The following is a 24,540-nucleotide window of genomic DNA, read 5'->3' as shown; positions in this document are numbered from 1 at the left end:
GAGATAGTTATGATGATTTTCCCCAGGTCGCCTGTTTGGGATGTAATTCGAGATCCTGCAGAAACCCTAAATCTCTTGGACTGTATCTCCAAACATATAGCGAAACAAGATCTGAAGTTCAGCCCCAAGATTCCCCATGAGTTTGGCTCAAATGGATTTTAATTTCAGAGTTTGAACCTTCGTAGAAAAAAATTATAGCGAAAATTCCAAAATGACCTGTTTGAGATGAAGTTCCGGAGCTTGCAAAAACCCTAACTTCCTCATATCATATCTCCGAAAATATAGCGATACAAGATTGGAAATTCAAACCCAAGGCGAATACCGATTACTTCTCAAATGGGTTTTTGTTTTAGCATCTGAAACTTTGTAGTGAAAACGTTATAGCTAAAATTCCACGATGACCTGTTTGGAGTAGCGAAACCCTAGAATCCAAAGCTCTGATACCAAATGTTATGGAACCAGCTCACAAAAAGATAGAAAAGATAGATCAACGCCTTAGAAATAAGCCTCTTCGAGGGGGCAACCTCCTTTACATTACAAAAATGAACAATTCTTGGATGATACAAATGACAAGGCCTCGTTTCTATATATAGGAGTCTAAGGGGCCATAATGTAATCAGAGCCGACATAATGATAATAATGTAAGGGCACAATAATAACAATATGGGGGCTACATGGGAACAACAATATAATAAGGGGGTTGTACTAATAACAATAAGGGGTTACACTAGTACTATAGGGACCTAACATAAACTGATTTTCTTCTGTAACCTGGGCATTTCAAGGCCTCCTCCTTGTTTGGGTTGCGGTGTTAAATGTTTTTCAAACTAGTTCTGTCGAATATAGCAATGTGTACCTCAAAATGTGATTGATGACAATACCTAGGTATATTTGACACGACACAATGCAAACATTCTTGATGGAAGGAAGGAAACGTTATCAAAGAAGAAATATATGAAGACAATTTGCAAAAACCTTTTGGAAAAATTCCACCATCGCTTATATGGAATTGGAAGTACATAATCCATTTGTTAATAGTTTCTTTCACCTTATAAAGTGATGTTTTCTTAGTTTGAAAGTTATTCTATCTCCTTTGTGATTACATGTCAATAATATATGTTTGTGATCATGAATATTTATGTTAAACCTGCAAACTTCTCTCATACCGTGATCATTGACATTGACAACAATGTTCCTATAAATGTCCTAAGTTTCCAGTGCAGACTTAAAGGATAATGTGGGTGCGTAATAACCATTGAGTGAGTGTCTAATAACCATGAAGAAATTTTTGAACCCTTATCTTCACAAACTCAAACTTGAGAATTATCTATTATCTGTTGTTCAACCATGTTATAGTGACTTTGCAGACATAGATTAAATAATAAGCTATGGTTAAATAGGAAACAATTTTCCCGTGTTAAGTAGACACAATTCCTTCCATTATCGAATGAATATTTTCATTAGCTTAATTCAACTTCTTTATTTTTTGGTAAAGACTAGGGAGCGAGACCTGTGTGTATGCCCATGCTAAACCAGAATATTTGTTTAAGGGGGATTTTAATATTGAGTTTCACCAACACAAGATTAAGAAAAAAATATAGGATATTCTTTACAAATGCAATGTTAGTTAGTGGATTATATAAATTCTGTCATGCTAACATAAATGTTCTTTTTTGGAAGATGGAGAAAACCAAACCTCTTAGGCATGTAGTGTAATTTATGAACTTTTCAATGTTACAAGTAATATTGACCCAACTCAGTCGCACAAAGAACAATCAGAGACAAATAATTTCCAGAGTGTATAGTTGTATATATTTGTGTTATATACATCATCATGCATCTATAGAATGGTTCCTATCCTATTGTTACGCTAAAAAAGGACTTGATCAAGGTTGAAACTTAATGGGAAAAGATGATAGCATATCTCATCTCCCTGCAATGTACAAAGCCATAATGCAATGTCCATTGGCTTTGAATCTCATTTATTAATGCAATTACAACTTGCTCATATGTACCAAATTCTAAGCTAAGTTGATATATAATGCTCATTTAATTCACCCAAAACCACTCACATCAAGCCCCATTTCCATGGAGGATATAGTGGTATAACCATTGGAATTAAAGTCTAATTCGGTTGCTTTTCGATAATTTATTATTCCCGTTTGAGCATTTTTTGACTTGATTCGTATAAAATTTTCATGCGGAGATAGAGCACTAGAAAAGTTTGATTATATTAATGTATAGATAGAGCACTACAGTAGGCTGATTATTTTTACACAGAGATAGAGAACTAGAAAAGGTCGATTATCTGTATGGAGAGATAGAGCACTAGAAAACACTAATGGAGTTTCCATGGGTTGAACAAAAAGCATGTTATTCATTCACAAGCTTCCTTTTTCTTTAGATAAAGGATTGCCATTTTATTTTGCATGCACTATGTCACTAGTAGACTTCTCATGCAAAATAATTGAAGAATCCCTGGTCCCAGAGAAAGAAGAAGAAATATTTTCTTCTCCTGCTAATTCTTGGAGCCTCATATTTTTTCTTATTTCTTCCTACTAAAACTGCACCATTGCATCATATGCATACCTTGATTGTTTTCTACCACCAACCTGCAAATGTTTTGTAGGGATCTTCTTTGAACTCTCATTCTTTGAATTATGTTACTACTGTACACATTTTTCACCCCGATACAATTAGTCAATATATACAAGAATGAATATGTGGCCCCTTTATCTTGTCATGGCCAGTGGTCTTTAATCCTTGGCTATGTTATCTGTTCTTTATTCTTTCCACATTCCTTACTGAATTTTTCATTCTCAAGCCTTCAAGGTAAATGAGAGTTGTGAAATTCCATCTTACTTACTAGATAGGGAGGTTACATTTTCTAAATCAGCAAGTGGATGTTTTCAACCATTGCTACAAGTTGAATTTTAGGCAATTATATCAGTGGGACAAGGTAAAAATCATAACCCTACTGATGGATGATGGGGTCTTTTAGCTCATTATAGATACTCAAATATATCTAATAGAGGTTTTCCTACAACTAAATTGGCATATTATGAATGTTTCTATCCCCTTTTCTCCTCATGCATAGATTTTTGGCATAAATTTGTTTATTTTTTACTCCAAGAAGGTCCCTCTTCCTTTCAAAAGTAAAAACCTTACATCAATAAATAGTTTGGGCCTTTCATCTCTTACTGGACCTTGTTGTGCTTTCTATTACCATTTTCCTATACATAGATAGGTATTAGTAATTGGCATATTGTGAATGTTTATGTTTTACCTTTACCAATACACATATTTTTGGCATATTTTGGTTTCTTCAGCACTGCAAGAAAGTCCCTTTTCATTTCATCTCCTCCATGCTAGAATTATAGGTGCAAAGTTTTGATTAGTCTTCAATTTACAGAATGTAAAACCCCAACATCCTGGACAATGGTGAAAATTGCATGTAGGTTGTTATATTTCGAGTTTCTCACGATCAATTAATATAGTTTTTTTCCAGGCATAAATTTTTGTGATGCTTTCCATTTTGAAGTGGATTTTCATACATAAATACATATATATCTTGTGTTACAAGATGAAAATGAGAACCTCCCACCCGTGGTGATAAATGAATTTTCAAACGAGCTAAAGAGTCTTAATTAATCACCTCATGGAGGTATAAAAGTGGTGGTGAATGATCACAACTTTTTCAATCACAGTTGCGGACATTGAAGGACCAAGTACATTTTCAAAGAATAATCCAGAACAATGTAACATATTTTGGATGTTTTATGCTTGAGAAAGGGGTCATTTTTTCATATTTCATTTACTGAAGCATCTGAATTCATTTTTTTGCATGGTTATTACTAGATTTTTGGAACATGAGCTATATTTACATTTATTGATGCTTTTTCCTACAGCTGGCACTCGATATGAATTTGGTGTTTTTGAAAGAAACTAGTTCTAACTCCTTATTTTCCAAACTCTCCTCCTAGAGGTAATTTTTTATCCTTATAATGATACTTCATCCAATTTAAATTCTCTTAAATGGATATTATGTTTGCTTTATATGTTTAGTTTCCTACAGGACATTCTTTTTGTTTTTCTACTTATTGCTTATCTAAATCATCAAATATATAAGGGGGATGCATGAATTGTAAAAATTGAGAAATAAACTTTGACATCTTTCAATAGTAATGATTGGCTTGGACTGCAGGGTATTTTTTCAAAAAAATCTTCCACCCTAATATTGCAAGCAATGGAGAGAAATGTGTCAATACTCTGAAGAAGGATTGGAATACAATCCTTGGACTATGACACATTCTTCTTGTATGTGTTCATCCACTTATAAATTTAGCTTATTTATGGGTACGATGTGCTTATGTTACAAACAAAATATATTGATATGGGTTTATTTTGCAGGCTCTATGCAAGCATTCATGCTTTGAAGCTTCAATTGAAGAGTAAAGTGGAAATTTTAGAGTCTACTGATTCAAATGAAGGCCCAAAAATACCCTTCTGACCTCTCCTACCTGAATTCTACCATGCACAACAAATAGTAGAATAATATTCAAGATCCAAGCTTAAATGTTGCTTCAATAAAAGCTATAGGAGTTGGTGCATCAACAGTTCATAAGAAGAAGGATCTATATTCTTCAAGAGTGCTCATTGATAAGAAAAATCTCGATGCAAGGAAGAAAAGTCTTAAAATATCATACAACTTTATCCCTTCTTATCAGTTATTTGAGTCTTTTAACTGGTCAAGTTACAAAGGTGAGCTAATTTATTCTATGAAAATAAAATGCATTGATCCTTTGAGGTTGGATTGAGTATAATGTATTTAAAAGCTGGAAAGGTTTGGTCTCAGAATTTTTGGGAGCCAAAAATTGGGTACATGAGACATAGTTAATGGAAATTTCTACAAGTTTATCGGTTGGTATCTATATTTATTATTTTTGGCGCCCCTTAAATAATTTTGTATTTTGTGTTCTTTTATGAGATTTCATCCATGTAAATCTAGTTTGGTATGTAATTTTCAATGAATGTATGCAGTTTTCGAAATAGTAGTTTTGTTGGTGTTAAGTTGTTACTCCGAAAAACCATGCCCATATTGGAAACATTGAATCAACCTGAAATATTGAGTTTCTTTGGCAATGTTGAAATTTAGTCCTTTCACAACAATTAGTTTTTAGTTGAATAATGCATATTTTTCATTTATGTGGGTATGCTGTGTATTAAGAGGATGGAAAGGCTTGGTTTTACAACCTGCTCCAATTATAAAATAGAATCACTACTTAGACCAAGATGTTTAAACCTAATACCAAAAGCTGGTTGTTCTCAAATTCAAAAATATTTTCTCCATCAAATTCACAATCAATTTTATCCATTGTTCTTTTTTCACCTGATTCAATTCATCAAGAACCAGAGCCAGTGCTTATTGCTCCATTTTTTCAGGTTTTGGCTATATATCTGAACATAACATTGCGTTACATATAAGATCGCCTGTATGCTATTATTCTTGACTATACATCACAATTTTTGCAATTTTTTTTGGGTCTTCAAAGTTAACTATAGGTTGATGGTTATGCATGCAGCTTCTCCCCTTTCATATTAAAAATCTAGAACAAATTTTTGTATGTCACAAAATTACATGCATAAAATACATTTATACAAAAAAGCAGTGGATTTCCACCACGTGGCTCTTGTTGAATCTCCATGTAAAACGCTAAAAACACCTGTAAAGAAAAACAAGCGCAATGACATTGCCACCACGTGGCTCTTATTTCCCAAAGAAAACAACCTAATCATCTTATTTATAGAGGGAGTACATACATATGGTTTTTTAGCTTGTACAAGTGTAAAATAATAACTTTTCATTGGTCCCATATTTTCCAGAATTTTTTATCATAGTAGATGTACATTACATGAAGTATTTCATCCATATTTTTGCTGAAACAGATGCTTATTTAGTGGAAATAACATCCCCTAAGCTGAAATAGTCAACAAGAGACCATGGTAATACATGTATTTAGGAGGGACTTCTTAAATATATAGTTTCACTTCTATTCGTAGAATCAATATAGGACTATGGTACATGGAAGGGAGAAAACCTCCTATCTTCTCTCGATCCGTAACCTAGTGGAACTATCACAACATGAACTGCTAGCTCTTATGCTTCATTGTTAAGCTCCTTGTATATATGAGTAAGAGATTAGGATGGCATTTGGAAAAAATATCGCATGCAGTTCTTACTGTTGCTTTATGGAAGATATCAATATATGTGGAGTGACTCGAAATCTAACCTAGAATCACTTGTGAGTGCCCATATCTAACAAGCAATATCAAGAAGTGTGCACACTGCAATGAGATATGCTCTATTGTTGGTGGCACTTCCAAGTCTATGTTTAAAATATGATGTCTCACTAGAGGGTATTAAGAGTCATTCTCTAGTGTTGTTGAGTCTCGTGTTCCCTTGAGGCACCATCAAAATATCCTCTAGAAATTTTAGAATTGTATTTCAAAGGTATGATAGTGAAAGGAAGCCTTGTCTTTAGTGAGGTGCATGATAAGGTAATGCTTTCCTTCAACATGTAGAAATATTGTAGACATTTGGAGGTTCATTTTGGAATACACCATTGTTTTAAGATAGCCAAATGGAGCATATCTTGTAATGCCCCACTTAAATCTTATCCTACAAATTTTGTTAATATTTACATTATCTGAAAATATTGAGAAATATTGGTCTAATATAAATTTATGATTTCCATTATTCAAATTCCCCACTTACCTTCTCAAATTGAATATTATGTAGGATATGGTCTCCTTCCATTATTTCAAAATATATGTATTCATGTCACATTCCCCAATGTACCCTCACATTTACTTGTGAGAAGACATAGTCCTCTCCATCTTATCATCAATATATATTTATTCATTTCACATTCCCCAATGTACCCTCACATTTACTTGTGAGAAGACATAGTCCTCTCCATCTTATCATCAATATATATTTATTCATTTCACATTCCCCAATATACCCTCACATTTACTAAGGAGAAGACATGGTCCTCTCCATGTAATTACACTTCACATTCCCAAATGTACTTTTCAAATTTACTTGGGAGAATACATGATCCTTTCCCATTAAATTCTCAATTTTATATTCATGTCACAATTCCAAATGTACTCCTAGCTTACTTGGGAGAAGAGAAGTCAACTAAGGATGGATGAGAAGTTAATGACATTAATGAGAGGTGGTTGAGATGGAGAAAGGAAAGAGGGTATAAAAAGGGAAGGGGGAAGGAAGAAAAGGGGGGGGGTTGGAGTCTTGCTTAGGATTGTGGGGGTTGGTTGTGATTGTTTGGCCTTGTTATGATTTTGGGAGACCTTGGAAACCTGTGGAGGTTTCTTGGGTTTGAGTGGAGGAAAGTATCATTATCTAGTTTTGCACATTCTTCTTGAGGACACACTATATCTGGTTGGACTTGGGCGCGGAGGGCTGTTGTGGGGGAAAGTATCCAACTCGGAATGACCCTAACCCACTCTAAGGGTGACAGTTCCTTAGCAACAGCTGAAAGCAAAGCTATCTAAAGTTTCTTCTTTATGACATGCAAGAGATAAAAGGGAGAGATCCACTTACCGATGTCTTGCGCAAATGGTCGATCCAATCTCCTTTGTTTGCCTCTTGCTCCCAGCTCCAAGTCTTTTCACGGGCCCAGCTACACGAGATCCTGCGAATAAGACAAGAAAAGGAAACTACAAGAAGCATGCATGCATAAATGATTCAAGGATTAGCATAAATCAAAGACGCAAGTAAGACAACACATCATTGAAACACATGCGAATAGAAGAACCTCAAATGCTTTATTAATATATGGAAGTAAGGTTCAGGCGGTGATACAACCATGCGAGGTCCAATCCAGCATCACCTTCCCGACGGAGAGAAATCTCTTCTTCACCTCCCTCAAGCAATCACCCAATACTTCACAACTGTAAACCAACAACGATTCTTTGCACTGAATTCCGCCCTCCCAGATCCCATGGGATGAGATCCTTATATAGAGTTTTGGAGTGAAGATAAGCCAGCTTGATGTGTGACTTGTTGTCCTCTTCATCTCCAGTTGTTCTTCAGTTCTTCACTTGGAGTTTCTGTCTTCCACTTGGAGTTTTAGAAGCTCCTAACTCATCATTAGGCGAATCTTATGATCAAGTGTCTTTCTGGAAGCTTCCTGGGCACTGGCACATTGAGAGAAAGATTCCTCCACATGTCAAGGTACGCCCAATGCAGGTAGCCTTTGTTGTACCTGCTATGCAACGCAGGTAGCCTTTGTTGCACCTGCTATGCAACGCAGGTAGCCTTTGGAGCAGCTGCTTTGATCCAAAATTGACCTGTTTTTGAGTGTTTTTCAGTGGAGAACTGATCCGTAGTGCTGTGGTTTGCTGACCTTGTTCCTCTAAGGGTAAGAACAACATGTTTAGGGAATTTGGATCCCTTAGATTATTGACATTTCATGCTCTACGCTGTAAGGCACAAAAATGTCTATAACAGTTGCCCCCTAAAGTATGAGGTCGTTCATCAGGTGAAATGATTTATTAGGAGGATCCGAAGTTCATTCAAATCGTCGGGAGGTGACCTGTAAGAAAATACAATACAATACATTATCTTTTCATACTTTCTTTTCATGATCTAGCTGATGCGGGCATTTCCCATGATCAGCTTTATAAATACATTTGCCATACATAAACAGACGATCGTCTGATAAGAGACGGATAATTCTCTGCTTTTAATTATCATCCTTTTAGTAGGATAATCATCTGCTGCACATGTCTATGTTTTTATCTCCTGAATATGTATTGCAGCCCGGATGGATGAAACTAGATCCGGGGTCTTCAAACTTGTCCGATCTTCACTTTAGTACAAGTCGATCCATGTGAGAATTTCTTGAAGTCGAACATGGAAAGACATCGCTTGATTACCAGTCAATAATGTAAACTGTTAACAAGCGCGAGAGGAATCACCGATAATGATGATGACCCTCAAGGTACTGCAGCACAATTCACGTGGTGTGAATATAGGATCTGACGTCGAACACCACGCAAAGTCTCCTGGTCGAAGGTCATTAATGTATACCTATCGCCGGGAGTGAGAAACTTGCCATTGAGGCATGCAAGCTTCAAAGTACTGAGGGGGTGTTCCTAGATCAACTTCTTGGATAATGAGCTGATGTCGACAAGAAGTGATCCGTCAAAGGAGGGCCTTAATGAATCCCACATCAGTGACACGGAACGGAGCTAGTGATGATTGGTGAAAACGATCTGTGAAATATGATCCAGGGTGGCGGTCATGGAAGGATGAAAGATGATGTACGGTAGTGGATGGGACCCGGTTGACACTTTCTGAATGACATCTCTTGAACATATAACGACACTGATGAGATGGATCGGTAGCATTACCCCATGTATGGATGGTATGGCGAGACCATGGTGAAGGGACCGGTGAATGATAATAACCCAACCCGATATTTACGGAGGCAAAAGTGTCATGTTCAAGAGCGACTTGCTACCATTAAGGTTTGAGGTTCTTCCCAATTTTTCCCCAGTCATTTCTGACCAGTACCTCTTTATTTTTGTCAAGCTTGAGGAGGATAACATATGCTTGATCTATAACCTGCCCTTCGGGCAAGCCCATCGCTATGTTTTAACGAGCCTAGCGACAGGGAAACTCGTTCTTGTCTAAAGACAAGTTTGTCGCTATCTAATATTTTTAACGAGCCCAGCGACAAAGACAACTCGGTCCTTTTCATTTTTAGAGAGTCTGAAAAGTGTACATAAAGTAGACTCCAGGGGTCCTTTTTCGTCATCTAATCCCTTAAGTCCAAAAAAGTATAAAACAATACAGAAGGGATGAATGTTCGATATCTTTATCGAGCCGAACTAGACAAGCGCTCGATCTTTTTGTGCAATAATCCCTCAGGTCCAAAAAGATTAAAATCTAGAGGAGGGATAGCTCTTCCGGTCCTTTTAACGAGCTGGAAGGCCAAAACTCGGCAAACTTTTCATTTTTTTACGAGTCAGTGAAAAGAGCTCAAAGAAGACTCGTATTTTGAGGAACGAGTGATAAACAGGGATAGCAGCAGATTCCAGGTACAGGTTGGAATTTTCCAATCACGGCAGTATTACAAGGATGGCTAAGTGGGATCACTCTTCGCAGCTGTTCCTCAAAATAGGTAAACAATCAAGTGGATGTGAATGATCGGCCAAATGAAAAGTGGAGGTGACGGTGTACAAACACGACCACGGCTTTTATGGCTGATGAATTTACGGTCTCAAATGGTTATTTACCGGTTCATTTTTCTGAATGAGCTTGAACACTGGGGGAAGCCTGCTCACAAGCTTATGTTTATTTTTTAACGAGCATGAATTTCCGCATTAAAACTGCTCGGATCTTGCGTTTATTTTTTAACGAGCATGAACTTTGCCAAAACTGCTCGTTTTTACCAGTCATAAAGTAGTAAGGTCTCATGGAAGATTCCTATTTTTTAAGGAGCTTCATCTCCCTACGCTTTGCTCCATATCCTCTCTTCATGCAAGCTGGGTATCGGCCTATCCTACGGGTTAGAGGGGTTAGTCCTACCTAAAACTAAAAAGCCGCCCGCGCTTGCATTCCAAGAGGTTTGCATGCCCCCAGGTGTAAGTCTAATTTCAAGGCTGCCCCTACTTTTCCGTCAAAAACCCTTGTTTTCAACAGGTGAGGCTTACCTCTTTCAGGTTACCCAAAGATCGTTCTGCTAATTCTTTCAAACAAAAACTTTCTTCGGCGATGTCTATCATTAGGTTACACAAAGATGGTTACAATTTGTTGCAGCAATTGAATCCCTTTCTTTGGAGGCTGCCCCTACTTATCCTCTAGAACATTTGTTCTAATGGGTGAGGTTTGCCTTTTACCCAAAGATGGTTACTACTTGCTGCCGCAAACGGATCCCCTTCTTTGGTAGAGCCTACTTATTTAGACAAAGGTGAATGACGACGCTCCGCCACACACTTAACTTTAACAAAAGAATCTTTTTCCAGAACAACCCCATTCCTAACAGCCCCCTCTTCCGCATGAGAGCTCTTCCCAGCTCTTCTGTCTTACAAAGAATAAGGGGGGGACGAGGTACAGACTAGTCATATTCTCCCGCGGAAATTCTACTTTACACCCAAGGTTTTTTCTGCCTCCAGAGCAGACCAGGATGCATGCCCCCTGGGTTCCGGCCTTCCTTTCCCGAATTACTCGCACTCATCAGGAAGAAGAACCAGAGGTAGAGACCTTTCTTGATCAAATAGACCATTGAGGATAGGTATGTGACTACTTGCGATGTGTGATCCTGGAAGTGAAAGTTGGTCTACGAGCTTGACCATCCTTCCTTCGTATGGAAAACACATTATTCGAAAGAGCGAGGAGACTATTGCTTCCATGCAATATATGTAGTCTCGTCCAAGGAGTAGGTTATAATCCAAGGGTCCTTGGACGACCATCAAATTCATCTTGACAGCCTTCCCTTTCAATGTAATAGGCACATTAGGCAGAATCCCTAATGGTCGATTGGTTCCTCTGTCAAAACCCGAGAGATTTCTTGTCTCAGGCAAAAGCGCCGGGCAACCCAGTGCTTTCCAAGCAATAGAGGACAGGATACTCACAGATGCCCCTTCATCAATGATAGTTCCAGCCATCACCATTTTGTATATTTGGACTATAATTCTAAATGGTATACTGGCTGGTAACCGGGGTCTGCCTAGTTGGTTCCAATCAAAGGACACAACTAGGTTGCTTGGTGGTGGGACCGAATATACGGCCGGATATGATCCTGACGATGCTCCTTCCTGCGATAAAGGAGTGGGCACATTGCCCTGATGTTCATCAGAATCAGTGTTGACGAAGAGAACCTAGACGGTGTCATCCTTACTCTCTTCGGTGAGGGTGTCAACTGAAGATGAATCCTCAGTGACTGTGGTATGTGAAGATGAAACTTCTGAAGGGAGAACCGGGTCAACTGCCGTTTCGACCTTTGGACTTTCGTCCGGTCCGGATTCAGTAGGTTCACTTTCAGTGACTGACACTTCAGCTGGCCCTATGAGCGGGGCAGCTGTATTTTCGACCAACGAAGGACTTGGCGCGAGTTTTTGGTATCCAGGAGGAAGTAGCAACGGTGCAACCGGTTGATCTTCCAAAACTCTCTTTGCTTCGTCTAAAAAGGGACAACGGTGAATGGTGTGATTGCCTTCACACAGTTCGCAGGGGAATCTCATTCCCCTTCGTCGTCTAGAACCTTCACTTTCGCTGGTCGACGGTAAGCATTCAACCTGGTTGTCAGAGGTTGACGCTTCCGAACTGTGCAAACGAGGGGACCAGTCCCTTAGTATCCGGGGAATACTGGGACAATCACGGTGGAGGTGGTTCCCTCTACATATGACACATGGCGATTTGGGCCCGGTCCGTGCTGTGTGTGGGTTTTCGTTAGATACCTTTTGCTTGCCCCCAGGCGCCTTTGGCTCCTTCTGCTTCTTTTCTTTCTTCTTCTTTTCCTTCTTCTTTTCTATGGGAGCCGCGCTTTTGGCGGCTTGACCTTTCGAAGAAGAAGGATCGGAGGAAGGCTTATAAGAAGTGGAAGGCTGGAGGGTAGCTCTAGACGGGTCTAACTATCGACTCGACTGTTCAGGAACCGTGGTGGTCTGAACTACAGCGGTTGAGAATAGCCAAACTGGCAGGCCAATTGTCAGCCCTGGAAGTGACAATGTGGCCATGTGGGGCGCACCAACTTCTCCCCAAGAGGAGAAAGGGCTAGGGGTCCCATCATCCGGAATCCCTTTGTTGGTGGGTTCCATGTTCTCAACTTTTAAGATCAACGTAGGAATCAGGGGTAATTGTGTTCCGTTTAAGATGAATTTTATATGACGACGCTTTAGACACAACTTGCTTTTTCACTTTTTAAGAGTCGAGAAAAAGCTAAAGATGACTCTAGTCTCTTTCGATGTATTAACGAGCCCGAAGTGACAAATGCTCGGATGGACTTTTTCAGTTATAGAGTTTGAAAAAGGCCAAAAGAAACTACTCTGGAGTTCTAGGCAAAGGTGTGCCAAACCTTTCGCGAAACCACAGAATACGTTTTACGGTACGAGTGGTCGATCTTCGTGAATGCTGTGTTCACTGCATCGCGATCAGTAGGGCAGCCGACACGGCTTCCTATGGATAAAGGCTTTGTTCCTATAGGGGTCCCCCAATATACGCGACGGTACGTGAGGGCACAAGTCCGTATTAGTGCTATTGTCCCTCAGGAGGAATCACCCACCTTCGTAGAGATCGACAGTCACTATGTTTAACGACGCTGGTTCACGTCTCTACCTAGACCTCTACTGTGTTTCGTTATGTTTCAAAGCGTTGTTAGATAAATCCAGTTCTTTTTAGGTTGATCTTGTTTAGTAGTTTGCCTTTATGGATCACCACGTGATGTATGAGACAACTCCTAAATGCAGTCTAAGAATGATAAGCAAGCTTTTTCAATTCTTTCAACTTATGAAAACCTTAACTACTGAAGGAAAAGAAAGACATCATCTTTTCAAACAGATCATAGAGCACACACTGATGCACTTTTCCTAAATCGACATGCAAACTGTCAAAATGCACATGCACAATGCAAGTATTTCTTTTCTTCTTCCTTAATGTTGGTGTATTACAAAAAGAAAGCTGTTGTATAATTTCGAATTCGATTTCAAGCGTAAGCAAACAAGTTTTGTCCAATAATCAAAAGAACACCTTAAGATTTACTCGTTTCAACACAAGAAATACTGAAATTCGAACCATATAACGAAAGCAAATGCTCAAGCAGCTATGAACAGCAATAAACTAGCTCTTAGAATCACAACGACACTTTCTCATAGGTCTAGATCCAAGAGGTCATAGCAAGACTAGTTCGCTTTCGCTATGGGAAACAATGAATGACAGCAAGAAATACAATAAGAACAATCACGGTTTCTTCATACAACTGAGGAGGAATGAAGGCAAAGAGAAGTGGTTTCAGCTGGGTATACAGGTTGACAACAGGCTGCAAAAACAATACTGAAAACTGGGCAACAGACAGTGGGTAATCCCAGCTGCACAAGGCAAGACTGGATCAGCGCAGGTGCTGCACTGTCAATCTGAGATGCAGCGCAGGTAGCCCCTTCGGGACCTGCGTTGTCAGTGCAGGTAGCCTTTGTTGCAGCTGCACTGATGAGACAACTCTCGTCTCTCTCAGATTCCGGCTCACAGTTTGCTCAAAAATGAATGGTTTTTGGCCAAATCAGAGGCTGTCAGTCAAGTATACACTAGAGGATGATTAAAGGAAGATGAACACTATCACAAAGAGCAAAAAAGAGTCCTTGTGGATCAGCTCTTCAAATCATAAACATGCCCAGCACTGGGCTAGAGTAGCTGCCCCTCTACTTTGCATTCGAAGGACTCGAATGCAGTTCGATTCGGTACTCTTTTGTTTAAGAAATGAATAGCAAGAAACACAAGCTACCAACAAGACACGATCCCCAGCGGAGTCGCCAGTCTGTTGTGGGGGAAAGTATCCAACTCGGAATGACCCTAACCCACTCTAAGGGTGACAGTTCCTTAGCAACAGCTGAAAGCAAAGCTATCTAAAGTTTCTTCTTTATGACATGCAAGAGATAAAAGGGAGAGATCCACTTACCGATGTCTTGCGCAAATGGTCGATCCAATCTCCTTTGTTTGCCTCTTGCTCCCAGCTCCAAGTATTTTCACGGGCCCATCTACACGAGATCCTGCGAATAAGACAAGAAAAGGAAACTACAAGAAGCATGCATGCATAAATGATTCAAGGATTAGCATAAATCAAAGACGCAAGTAAGACAACACATCATTGAAACACATGCGAATAGAAGAACCTCAAATGCTTTATTAATATATGGAAGTAAGGTTCAGGCGGTGATACAACCATGCGAGGTCCAATCCAGCATCACCTTCCCGACGGAGAGAAATCTCTTCTTCACCTCCCTCAAGCAATCACCCAATACTTCACAACTGTAAACCAACAACGATTCTTTGCACTGAATTCCGCCCTCCCAGATCCCATGGGATGAGATCCTTATATAGAGTTTTGGAGTGAAGATAAGCCAGCTTGATGTGTGACTTGTTGTCCTCTTCATCTCCAGTTGTTCTTCAGTTCTTCACTTGGAGTTTCTGTCTTCCACTTGGAGTTTTAGAAGCTCTTAACTCATCATTAGGCGAATCTTATGATCAAGTGTCTTTCTGGAAGCTTCCTGGGCACTGGCACATTGAGAGAAAGATTCCTCCACATGTCAAGGTACGCCCAGCGCAGGTAGCCTTTGTTGTACCTGCTATGCAACGCAGGTAGCCTTTGTTGCACCTGCTATGCAACGCAGGTAGCCTTTGGAGCAGCTGCTTTGATCCAAAATTGACCTGTTTTTGAGTGTTTTTCAGTGGAGAACTGATTTGTAGTGCTGTGGTTTGCTGACCTTGTTCCTCTAAGGGTAAGAACAACATGTTTAGGGACTTTGGATCCCTTAGATTATTGACATTTCATGCTCTACGCTGTAAGGCATAAAAATGTCTATAACAAGGTCTAGGGAACGTGTGGAGGTTTCCTGGGCTAGGAATTTGTTTCCTAGTTGGCTGGGAGGCGAATCCGGTTGGGTCGGTCAGAAGGAGTGTTCAGCTGGAGCTATAAGACAAAGGTATCATCATCAACCGCCGGAACAGGTATTTTTCCATGGACTACTCTTGTCAAGTTGATATCAATGGAATGCTCACCTTAACTTATGTTGTTTATGATAAAATGATAAGATGTTAAATGTTTAAAGCTATGTGAGAATACCAACAAGTTCTTTTAATTTTAACTTTTAAACCAGCGGGAAAATAGATCTGTTAGTGTATAATAGGTTGAGGCTCTCATAATAGGAAAGAGGGCCTTACACATAGTATCAGAGCGGCCTGAAATTCCAATGGCATTACCATTTTTCCATAGCAGCCGAACGAACAATTTGTCCCATCATTTTCTCTTCTAGCCCTGTCTTATGCAGCTTGAGACATCTTTATCAAAATCAGGTATAAATATCTGTCTCTTGCTTTCGTCATATGGAAGTTCAAAAACTATTTAGGAAAAAGACTTAATCAAAAGAGTTGCATGGCTCAACCTTGTAGGGCCAAGGTCATTCTTTTTCCTCTCCTTTTATCTTTTCTGGGCTTTCTGCTATCGCGCCTCTAGCGGGTTTCCTTCTGCATACATTGCAGATTTGGCATTCAATTCGCGTCAAAGTAGTCGACTATGTTTCCCCATCGCTTTCTGTTTAGTAGCCATGGTTATATGAAGCAAATTTGACTTGAATCTGAGCATCATGGTAGGAATATCTGTGGCAGACTTCACCTTTGTAGTTGCCTAATATAGCAGATACCTTGAATTTCGCCTATATGCAAGTTCAGATTGATACTCGTGGAAACTTCAGTAAGAAAATCTGGACAGCTCTTCATTTATTTTAAGAATTTCTCAATTTCTTCAAAGCATCAAAATCAAGATTTAACAGTCGACCTCATGACCGATGAGTTTGGAGGCAAAATGCTACGAGACAGCCACGGCTGAGCTGTTGTGGACGCGAAATCCTTTTGCTCTACTCCAGGAAAATGGCGCAGGGAACCAAAGCCTGTCTGCTGAGAGTATAAACCAAGGTGGGTGGAGACATTTTCCTCATTTACCGGTTTCGATCCTTTGACATCCTCTTTCCCGTTACCAAGGTAAACGTTTTCTCCACGGCCTACGGCAGCGTTGCCGATTCCTTTCTCGTTCAAATGTTTGCTAAAAAGGCTAAAAGCCTGTGAAAAATTCATTTTATTACCCTCAGCAGGGGCGGATGCAGCGGGACTCGTCATTTGCTCAATAGTGAGAGGTTCTTGTTTTGCCTGTGCAGTGACGGGATTTTCATCCGTTTGAGACTCGTTTTTCACAGAGCCCTTCTCGATCCCCAGGAAATCCATCGCTACGAAGAGGGCTATATATTGGTGGATCCCTGGTGGGAGAAGGGGGCGCTGAGCGAGAACCTGCTATGGTAGCGGCAGTTCTAGCTCCACCAAATTCATCATTATTCGAAGGAAGAAACTCTAGTAACCTTATTTAATCCTATGATTTTACGAACACGCCGAGTCGAACAAATGTGTGCTGTGAATTAGTCAATGTTTATCCATAACCAAGCCCGCTAAATGTATTTTCACTATAACTGAAGTTTGATATATCATATATTTTGGATGTCTAAAAAGACAGGCGTTAATCACAATTTCCTTTAGTCAAAACCTCCATAGAACTATAAATAAAGCAACATATTATCTTTACAATCTGTTTAATAGAAGTAATTTGCTGAAATATTCAATCCACTGAAAATAATGACCCTATATTTTCTCTTGTTTTTACAGCCATACCACGCATACTCATTGACAGGCCACAAAGCAGGATTCTTTCTTGAAAATTGACGGCCCTCTGGGGTACCAAGAGTGGTATTGAAACTTGCTGTCAGTTTATTTTCAATTCTTTTCGTTATTTGTCAATTTGAAAACCACTGAGCCCCACATTTCCTTGAGAAACTAAAAATGGCCCTCTCAGGTACTCCCGCGTTATGTCACGTCTTCTGAGCCAACATGACTGATTCTGGAAGCAGAACAAAAATTTTCGAACAATGCACTGTATCAGTTACAGACATCTGAGCTAACTATGGATAGAATAGAGATGTTTCACTTGTAGTTGGTTTCAAGACTTAAGCTTCTATGAGCGTCTATTAGCCATCACGTCAGTTCCTTACAGATCCTAATTATTCCAAGCTATAACACATTTGCACAATTATCTTTGGGGGAAAACCAGCTGAGGGGCAGGCTCCACCTCTATCATTGTGAGATTTATGCACAATAAAGAAAGATATAGGGGGTTTGAGAAGTATTTTTGGACAAATTTAGTCCAGCATCCCACACTCGTGTTTCTCATGACTCAGAAGTTAGAACTAGTATTGTACCCTATATATTTAGATTAATGAGGAGACTTAGTCTTACAGATATGGCTTACAATGTTTCCGACATTTTGAGTCAAGACTTTTCTATGTTAAAAACCGATCTGGAAATTATGGCAAGTTGTCTCCAGTGCCCCCACACTTTGAACTTTGATAGAATTCAATGGGTTCTCGTAGCTCACTCTTAATAACTGGAAAAAAATTACTAACCAAGAATTTGTAACCTTGGGTTGACCAAAACCAAAGGGAACTCGGGTTTCCCATTGTCTGGCTGGAGAATGAATGGGGAAGTGGTAAATTTAACATCATATTTGCCTCCAGGAAATTCTCATCCAGGTCTTGCTATACACTCGTATCCTTCTGATGGAACTGGACGGTCTTACCCAGTCCTGACTTCAGCGTCTGGACCTACATACAATTGTGATCCTTACAGAGGGTCAGTAATTACGTCAGCTCCTGCTATTGCATAACCAAATGCTACACAACCGACATTCCCATATGGAGGATTTTCTTTTGGTTCAAATTTTTCAATGACTTCCACATCTTTCTCAGGAGGGCCAACATTGTATGGAGATTCCTTGGGAACACCATGTTTTTCTGCAGTTCCCTCTCAGCTTGTTACTGCAGGTGCAGTTTCGGCTCCAGGTGCGAGGCCCTATGTGATGGGTCTCACTGATGTTTCTGGCATGGAAGGCCCTCGCAAATGGCCAAGACCAATTCTTGATTTAAATGCAGGTCCTCGAACAGTTGGTTTAGAAGTTAGAGATTCTAAGCAATTTGCTATTGTTGACAGTCGTGTTTCAACAGAGAGTCATACAAGATCATTTAATCAGACAACAGCTTCAACAGTAATGCTGTTGAAGAGAAAAGAACCTGAAGGAGGCTGGGATTCACATTCTGTTGGATACATCCAGTCTCCATGGCAGTAACCTTTTTCTCATTTTTTAAGCCATCCTATGGAGGAGTTTGCCACAACTTCTGATTATCATTGGGTAATTTTCACATGGCTGTGGTTTGTAAGGGATCAACATTTTCCACATCATTATATCTCACTCAGAGGATATAGATGTGACCACTTGTTGTATGGCACTTGTATGGCGGTTGCTTCATGATCTAAATCATCCTGCTTCTGATCTCTAAAAAAAAAAAAAGGAGAAAAAAAAAATAAATAAAATTTGGAAACAAAATTAATGTAGTGTTCTATGGTACTTACATCTCTTGGATTGAATGATGTCTATTTTCCCATATACCAAGTATCACTGGCCATGATCGAAGTAATAGGGCTCAGCAATTACTCAGGAAGCTCACCAACTTCACTCATCTCGCTGGAATGCTGTGAAGCTTTTCCCAAACTTGGCATGACTTGGTGAAATTTAGTCAAACTCGCTAGACTTCTGATACTCGCCAGACATGGTCAAGCTTGCTCAAGAATCAGTCAAAACTGTAGTGATTTTTTTTCTATTTGTAATTTCGATTCTCTTATCTAGTTTGTGCTTGAGTTTATACTGCTTAAGAGCAATTTAAGAATATGGCTATAATTTCAAAAAAGAGAACAGATAAAATACAAAATGAATATTACCACAATTAAAAGATACACATAAAAGATAAAAAAATACCAGCGCTAAAAATATTTTGGTGGCATATGAAGGAGAAAATAGAAACACTGTTGAGCTGTGATACACAATGAAATGGAAATATTATTCTCATGCGATACGCCACAAATATGGAAACTTTGCTTCGGTGTGATACATCATGAAAATAGAAACTTTAATATAATACAAAACACTGAAGATAGTTTATTTCTTGACATTCAATACGCTACGAAGATAGAAAATTTTGTGGTCATGGCAAAAGTAAGTCCAAGTGCAATACTCACAAGAGGCAAGTTTCTTCGGAATACAAAAAACTAAGGAGGGGGCTGGAGTTTATGTTCTAGAATAGAATGCCCTTTAATGTGAATTTGGCCACCAGGAATCAAGACTAGCTGAAGAGGCAGAGCATTGAGATTGGCAGAGTGATGGCAAATTGGAAGATATAGAAGTGAGATTGATTGCATTATTAACCACATCAAAGTTATTCGAGACTAGCATAGATGCATTTTAACTACGAAACTATTAAGGACTGAAGGGGCATCAAAAGACTTGTGGCACAAACTTCAACAGTTTGTGCTCTCACTCAATGTGTAATGAATCCAGGGTAAAGATGAATCTATTCTAATTTATTTAAGGTGTTTAAACATATCATTGTAACCGAAAAGGGAGGGGAGGTATCTTACACACAACACCTGAATGTTGGCAGAGAGTTCGGATTTAAGATAATCAAGAAAGCTAACTTCAAAAATCCCTTGAAAAGAGATCATATATGGGGTCCTCAGGCTGTTAATGGTAGTCATTATTTTTTTGTATCTAATGTGTATTGAACCAGGGTCAGTTAGTAGGGAGAATCCTATCTTTTGACAAGGTATATGTGAGTATTATATATTATTTCTTGGGTTGATAGGCTGGTTCTGGACACAGTTCAAGTGTTAGCATGAATCTGGGTATCCAGGAATGCTGATTCCTATTATTCCTTGCAAAGTAATGATTATGGAATCCACAAAGTAGTTCATATTTTCCCATTACTTAGACTTATGGTGTATTGACCCAAGCATATTAAAATCTACTCTATCCCTTGGGTGGATTGAGAACCATATATCATTTCTTCCTCGAGTGTAACCTGGCCCTTCTATTTAGGGGCGAATTAGTGAGCCTTATAATTTGCTCTCCTCCCCACCTCTAGAGAGTGCCATGGGTCATGAGATAGCTGTGAACACAAAATCATGAACTTGTAAACTGTTAGTAACATGGGAAGAACATGGCTCGTTCTGAGCCCTAAACTTTACTAACTCAAAATCAAAACAAAAATCGTGGCCTAACTCGTTTCCATAATTGGTGAAATGGTTTTTAGTATCTTCTGGTTTATCGGTAATTAAAATTTCATATCATAGTATTTATCATCAGTTGTGATCTCTGTTTTAGAAACAGGTTTCAATTTTGTGGCTTTGTTGGTAATAGGATGGAGATGTAGTCACAATTACTATGATGTTGTTTCCTAATGGCGGAAAAACTATTGTCTGACCAATATCCATTAGTCAGACATGCTCATGAAGATGTATAGTGTGGCAGTAGGTTCTGGTTTAATTGTTATGATCATCAATGAATACAGTGGTCATGGAAAATTTTTTTTGTAAGCCCAGAAACTTGCAGAAAGCATCACTTTAGACAAACTGAATTCAGAAGCTTATTCTTCAATGGACTTTATTTCCCTGCGTGGTCTGTGTCTGTTTATGACTACCTGCATAAATATCAGGCTACTGTATTTTAATCTTTGGTTGATGTCCATCCTCTGCCTCCGGAATGTCAATAATGTGTGTTCTACTTATGGTGTTGTAGGGTGTTGTTCTCTGCAGCCTGCTTGATCTGTATTGATGTATGGTTTTGGACCCTTTACCTGATCTTCGTCATATGCTTCAGAGCCTCTGATGATTTACCTTACACTGATGTCTGTGTAGATCCTTTCCTCTTTCATTTGCTTATCCTTGCAGGTTATTGATTTTGAGCCTTTAACTGAGATCCATCTTTTGCTTTGTAACTTTGTGGAATGTTGCCCTCTGCAATATGCTTATCCTTTGCTGAAGAACTGCCGAGATTTAGAGTGGGAGCACAGTTCTATCCTTTTTCCTTGGCCTGTTATCAAGCTCAAGGGGCCACATTTGTTCCTCTTTATAACCCCTTTTTTTCAACTTTCTGACATGAGGGATATCAGTGATCATTCATATAGATAGTTCATTACCCCCTTTTATGTTGAAGATTAAATCATATTGCAGTAGCGACTGTAGAGTGTGCCTTGTTAATGAAAGGGATTCATACACAAACAATTTTCTAGTTTTCTAGAGCAGGAAGAAACTTAATATGCAAAATAGCACTTGGAAACTTGCACGTGATAGACCATAAAAGCTAAATACAGAACCTGAGTACAGCCAAAGCTACATACAAATTGGATGGATATGTAGAGATTCATTGCCAAGCATTTTACCCCAGGCAACATTATTAGCTGATATAGTTAACGGATGGGACTTCATTCTGTTTCTGCTGTCAGGTCTCTGTTGCTAGTAATAGTCCATGACAAAATAAATTGTTTCTTTGGGTCCAATCGTGCTTTCCAGACTCTAGAGTCTCTCGGTTCTTCTTTCTGTAAGGAAACTGGAGCTAAAAGTAGTTCAATTTCTACTGGACTCTGTTAAGTGTTACTATCTATAGGAGCTAGCTCGCATTCTTGCAATTTCGAATATTATTGATTTTTATTGTTTTTGACAAATTCTAGTTCAAACCTCCATCACCATGGGAGCAGTTGTCTTCCAGTTAATTAATCTCATCATTAGACAGTTCTTGCACGGTGACAATATCCTTACAAGATTATATTTATCTTCAAGCTGTTCTCCAAACAACCATCTTCAAGTGATTAACTGTCTTCATGCCATGAAAATGATTTGGTCTTTTGTTGGCTAGACTAAGATGACTACAGTTAGGGGATATCACCTAGGCTTGGACACATCTTCGGATTCGAGGAGTCTGCTGTATATGGTATGTTATATTGACCCAATTGTCTAAGGCCGATCTTCAAAGAAGTTAGGGAGCCTTTTGTAGTTTTTTTTTTTTTTTTTCTTTCCAGCTTCTTTACATTTAAAGGCTCCCATATATAGCATGACTTGTTGACCCAACGCGCTTAGGCTCATCTCCAAAGAAGCTAGGAGTCCTTTGTGATTATCCCAGCGTCATTGCATTTGAATAGTGTTTCCCTCGTACCTTCATGGCTTCAAAAGAGAGAAAGAGGCTTTATATTAAAACAGATCTTCAACATACTTCTACTACAAGTTGGTTCTATGTTGATGTTATGCCTGTGTCAAATACTTGTTTACAAACAGAGTTAGATTCTCCCTTTGAATAATAATAATAATAATAAGTCATGGTCAAGTCAGACACAAAATTTGTTTATGAGACCCCTTGTTTCTGAGACAAGGGATCCGCCTCCTTGCAGTGATTTGACTACTAAAGTCGGTGGAGGTTTACCTTCTCTACTCCCCTCTAGATTTGAATCTATGACCTGTTACAAGGAAATACCTGTTCTTAACCATTAAGCCCACCAAGGCCATTATAAGCTTTATCTTTGTACAAATTTTAATCTTAACATTGCATGCATATGATGATATTTATCTACTTCTCCATGAGAAGTGCTAATTTATGGTTAAATTGTTCATTATCTACCCTTACAATATCTTCTTAGATTAAAACAGAGTTCCTTACTTGTCAACCTGATCTTTGTAAAACATATTGCAGTGGTCGTTGAAGTTTGAAAAATTCACACGATATTAGACGGTAGCAGAAAAAAGGGGTGTAATTTCTATGTGTTTTAATGCTCAATTAGAAAAGGTACAAGTCATGAGAATTTCTTGATTTGAAAGGCTTTGAGGGATTAGATTGAAGTTTAACTGGTCATTTGTAATGTACCACTTTAGCTAGATTGAAACTCACAGAACATTCTATGAAAATTTAAACTTCATTAGCTGTGCATTTTAAGAGAAACATAATGCGTAAGTGCTTATGATTTATACGAAACTTGATTAAATGGGAAATAGACTTATGTTGTGCTTCCTGATGCATCGTTACTGTGGAAGTGGTGATGTGATGGTGCAATGGTTTGCTCAATACAATTAAAATACCTGAAATAGTCACTTTTTATCACAAAGTAGCTTTATGAATCTGACAAAACAATATTGTTATTTTAGTTGCACCATCTAAAATCTAAAACCGCATTTTCATCATGATTTTGACTTATAATAGTAGCAAATTTTTACTAAAATACAGATGAGAACTATCAATTTATAGCTTACTCAGAAATGGGATTGTAACATCCTTTTATCAAGCAATGTGGTTGTTTCCACTGAGTCTACGATTTTATCTGGAAACTTTGATGATTGCATTATGTGTTTGCCTATGGAAGTTTCAAACCTTTGAACCAAGCTTTGCAGTTTTAAGGAAATATGATAAATAGTCAATCAGGTAAATCGATTTTCACTAGAATGCATCAATCTAGCATGGTGAGATTCAATGTAACGGTTGCTTCTAATCCATACATATTAAGCCTAGTCTTGTAACTAAGTATGCTTTGTCATGTTATTTGTTATTAAGACGAAGAAATCTAGAAAGTAATCAAGAAATTAGTTAATAATGAATAGGTACAGGTAACAAGGAAAAACAATAAAACCAGCAAGCAAACAATCCAAAGAAAAATGGTCTGACATGATGTAATCTAAGGTTGAGGAAAAGAGGATGCCAACAATTATTGCATGGTGCATAACAGATGGAGGCCTTACAAAGATGGTCTAGTGGGGTAGAATTTTCTAGTGAAAATATAGATTGAATACTATGGGCTTGTGTAAGGCTTACTTTGACAGTTGTTTTTAAT

General features: G+C 38.7%; 1 protein-coding gene across 1 annotated transcript; it reads left to right on the top strand.

Moving 5' to 3' along the window:
• The first annotated feature begins 18,512 nt into the window (after positions 1-18,512).
• LOC149227608 (uncharacterized) lies at positions 18,513-19,142 on the top strand. Its single transcript, XM_089375541.1, has one exon. It carries the CDS (start codon positions 18,567-18,569, stop codon positions 18,963-18,965), a length of 399 nt encoding a protein of 132 aa, XP_089231667.1. The 5' UTR covers positions 18,513-18,566; the 3' UTR covers positions 18,966-19,142.
• The last annotated feature ends 5,398 nt before the right edge of the window (positions 19,143-24,540 follow it).

The sequence above is a fragment of the Pinus tabuliformis genome, chromosome J (genome assembly GCF_031772625.1).
Source record: "Pinus tabuliformis cultivar Carrire ecotype Pingquan chromosome J, CPIR1, whole genome shotgun sequence".
Classification (NCBI taxonomy): domain Eukaryota; kingdom Viridiplantae; phylum Streptophyta; class Pinopsida; order Pinales; family Pinaceae; genus Pinus; species Pinus tabuliformis.
The sequence above is the reverse complement of the archived record's forward strand: the minus strand, read 5'-3'. Positions and strand labels throughout refer to the sequence as shown.

What these genes read in the sequence shown, in the direction of transcription:
- LOC149227608 (XM_089375541.1), top strand. Translation starts at nt 18,567, where the DNA reads ATGACTTCCACATCTTTCTCAGGAGGGCCAACATTGTATGGAGATTCC.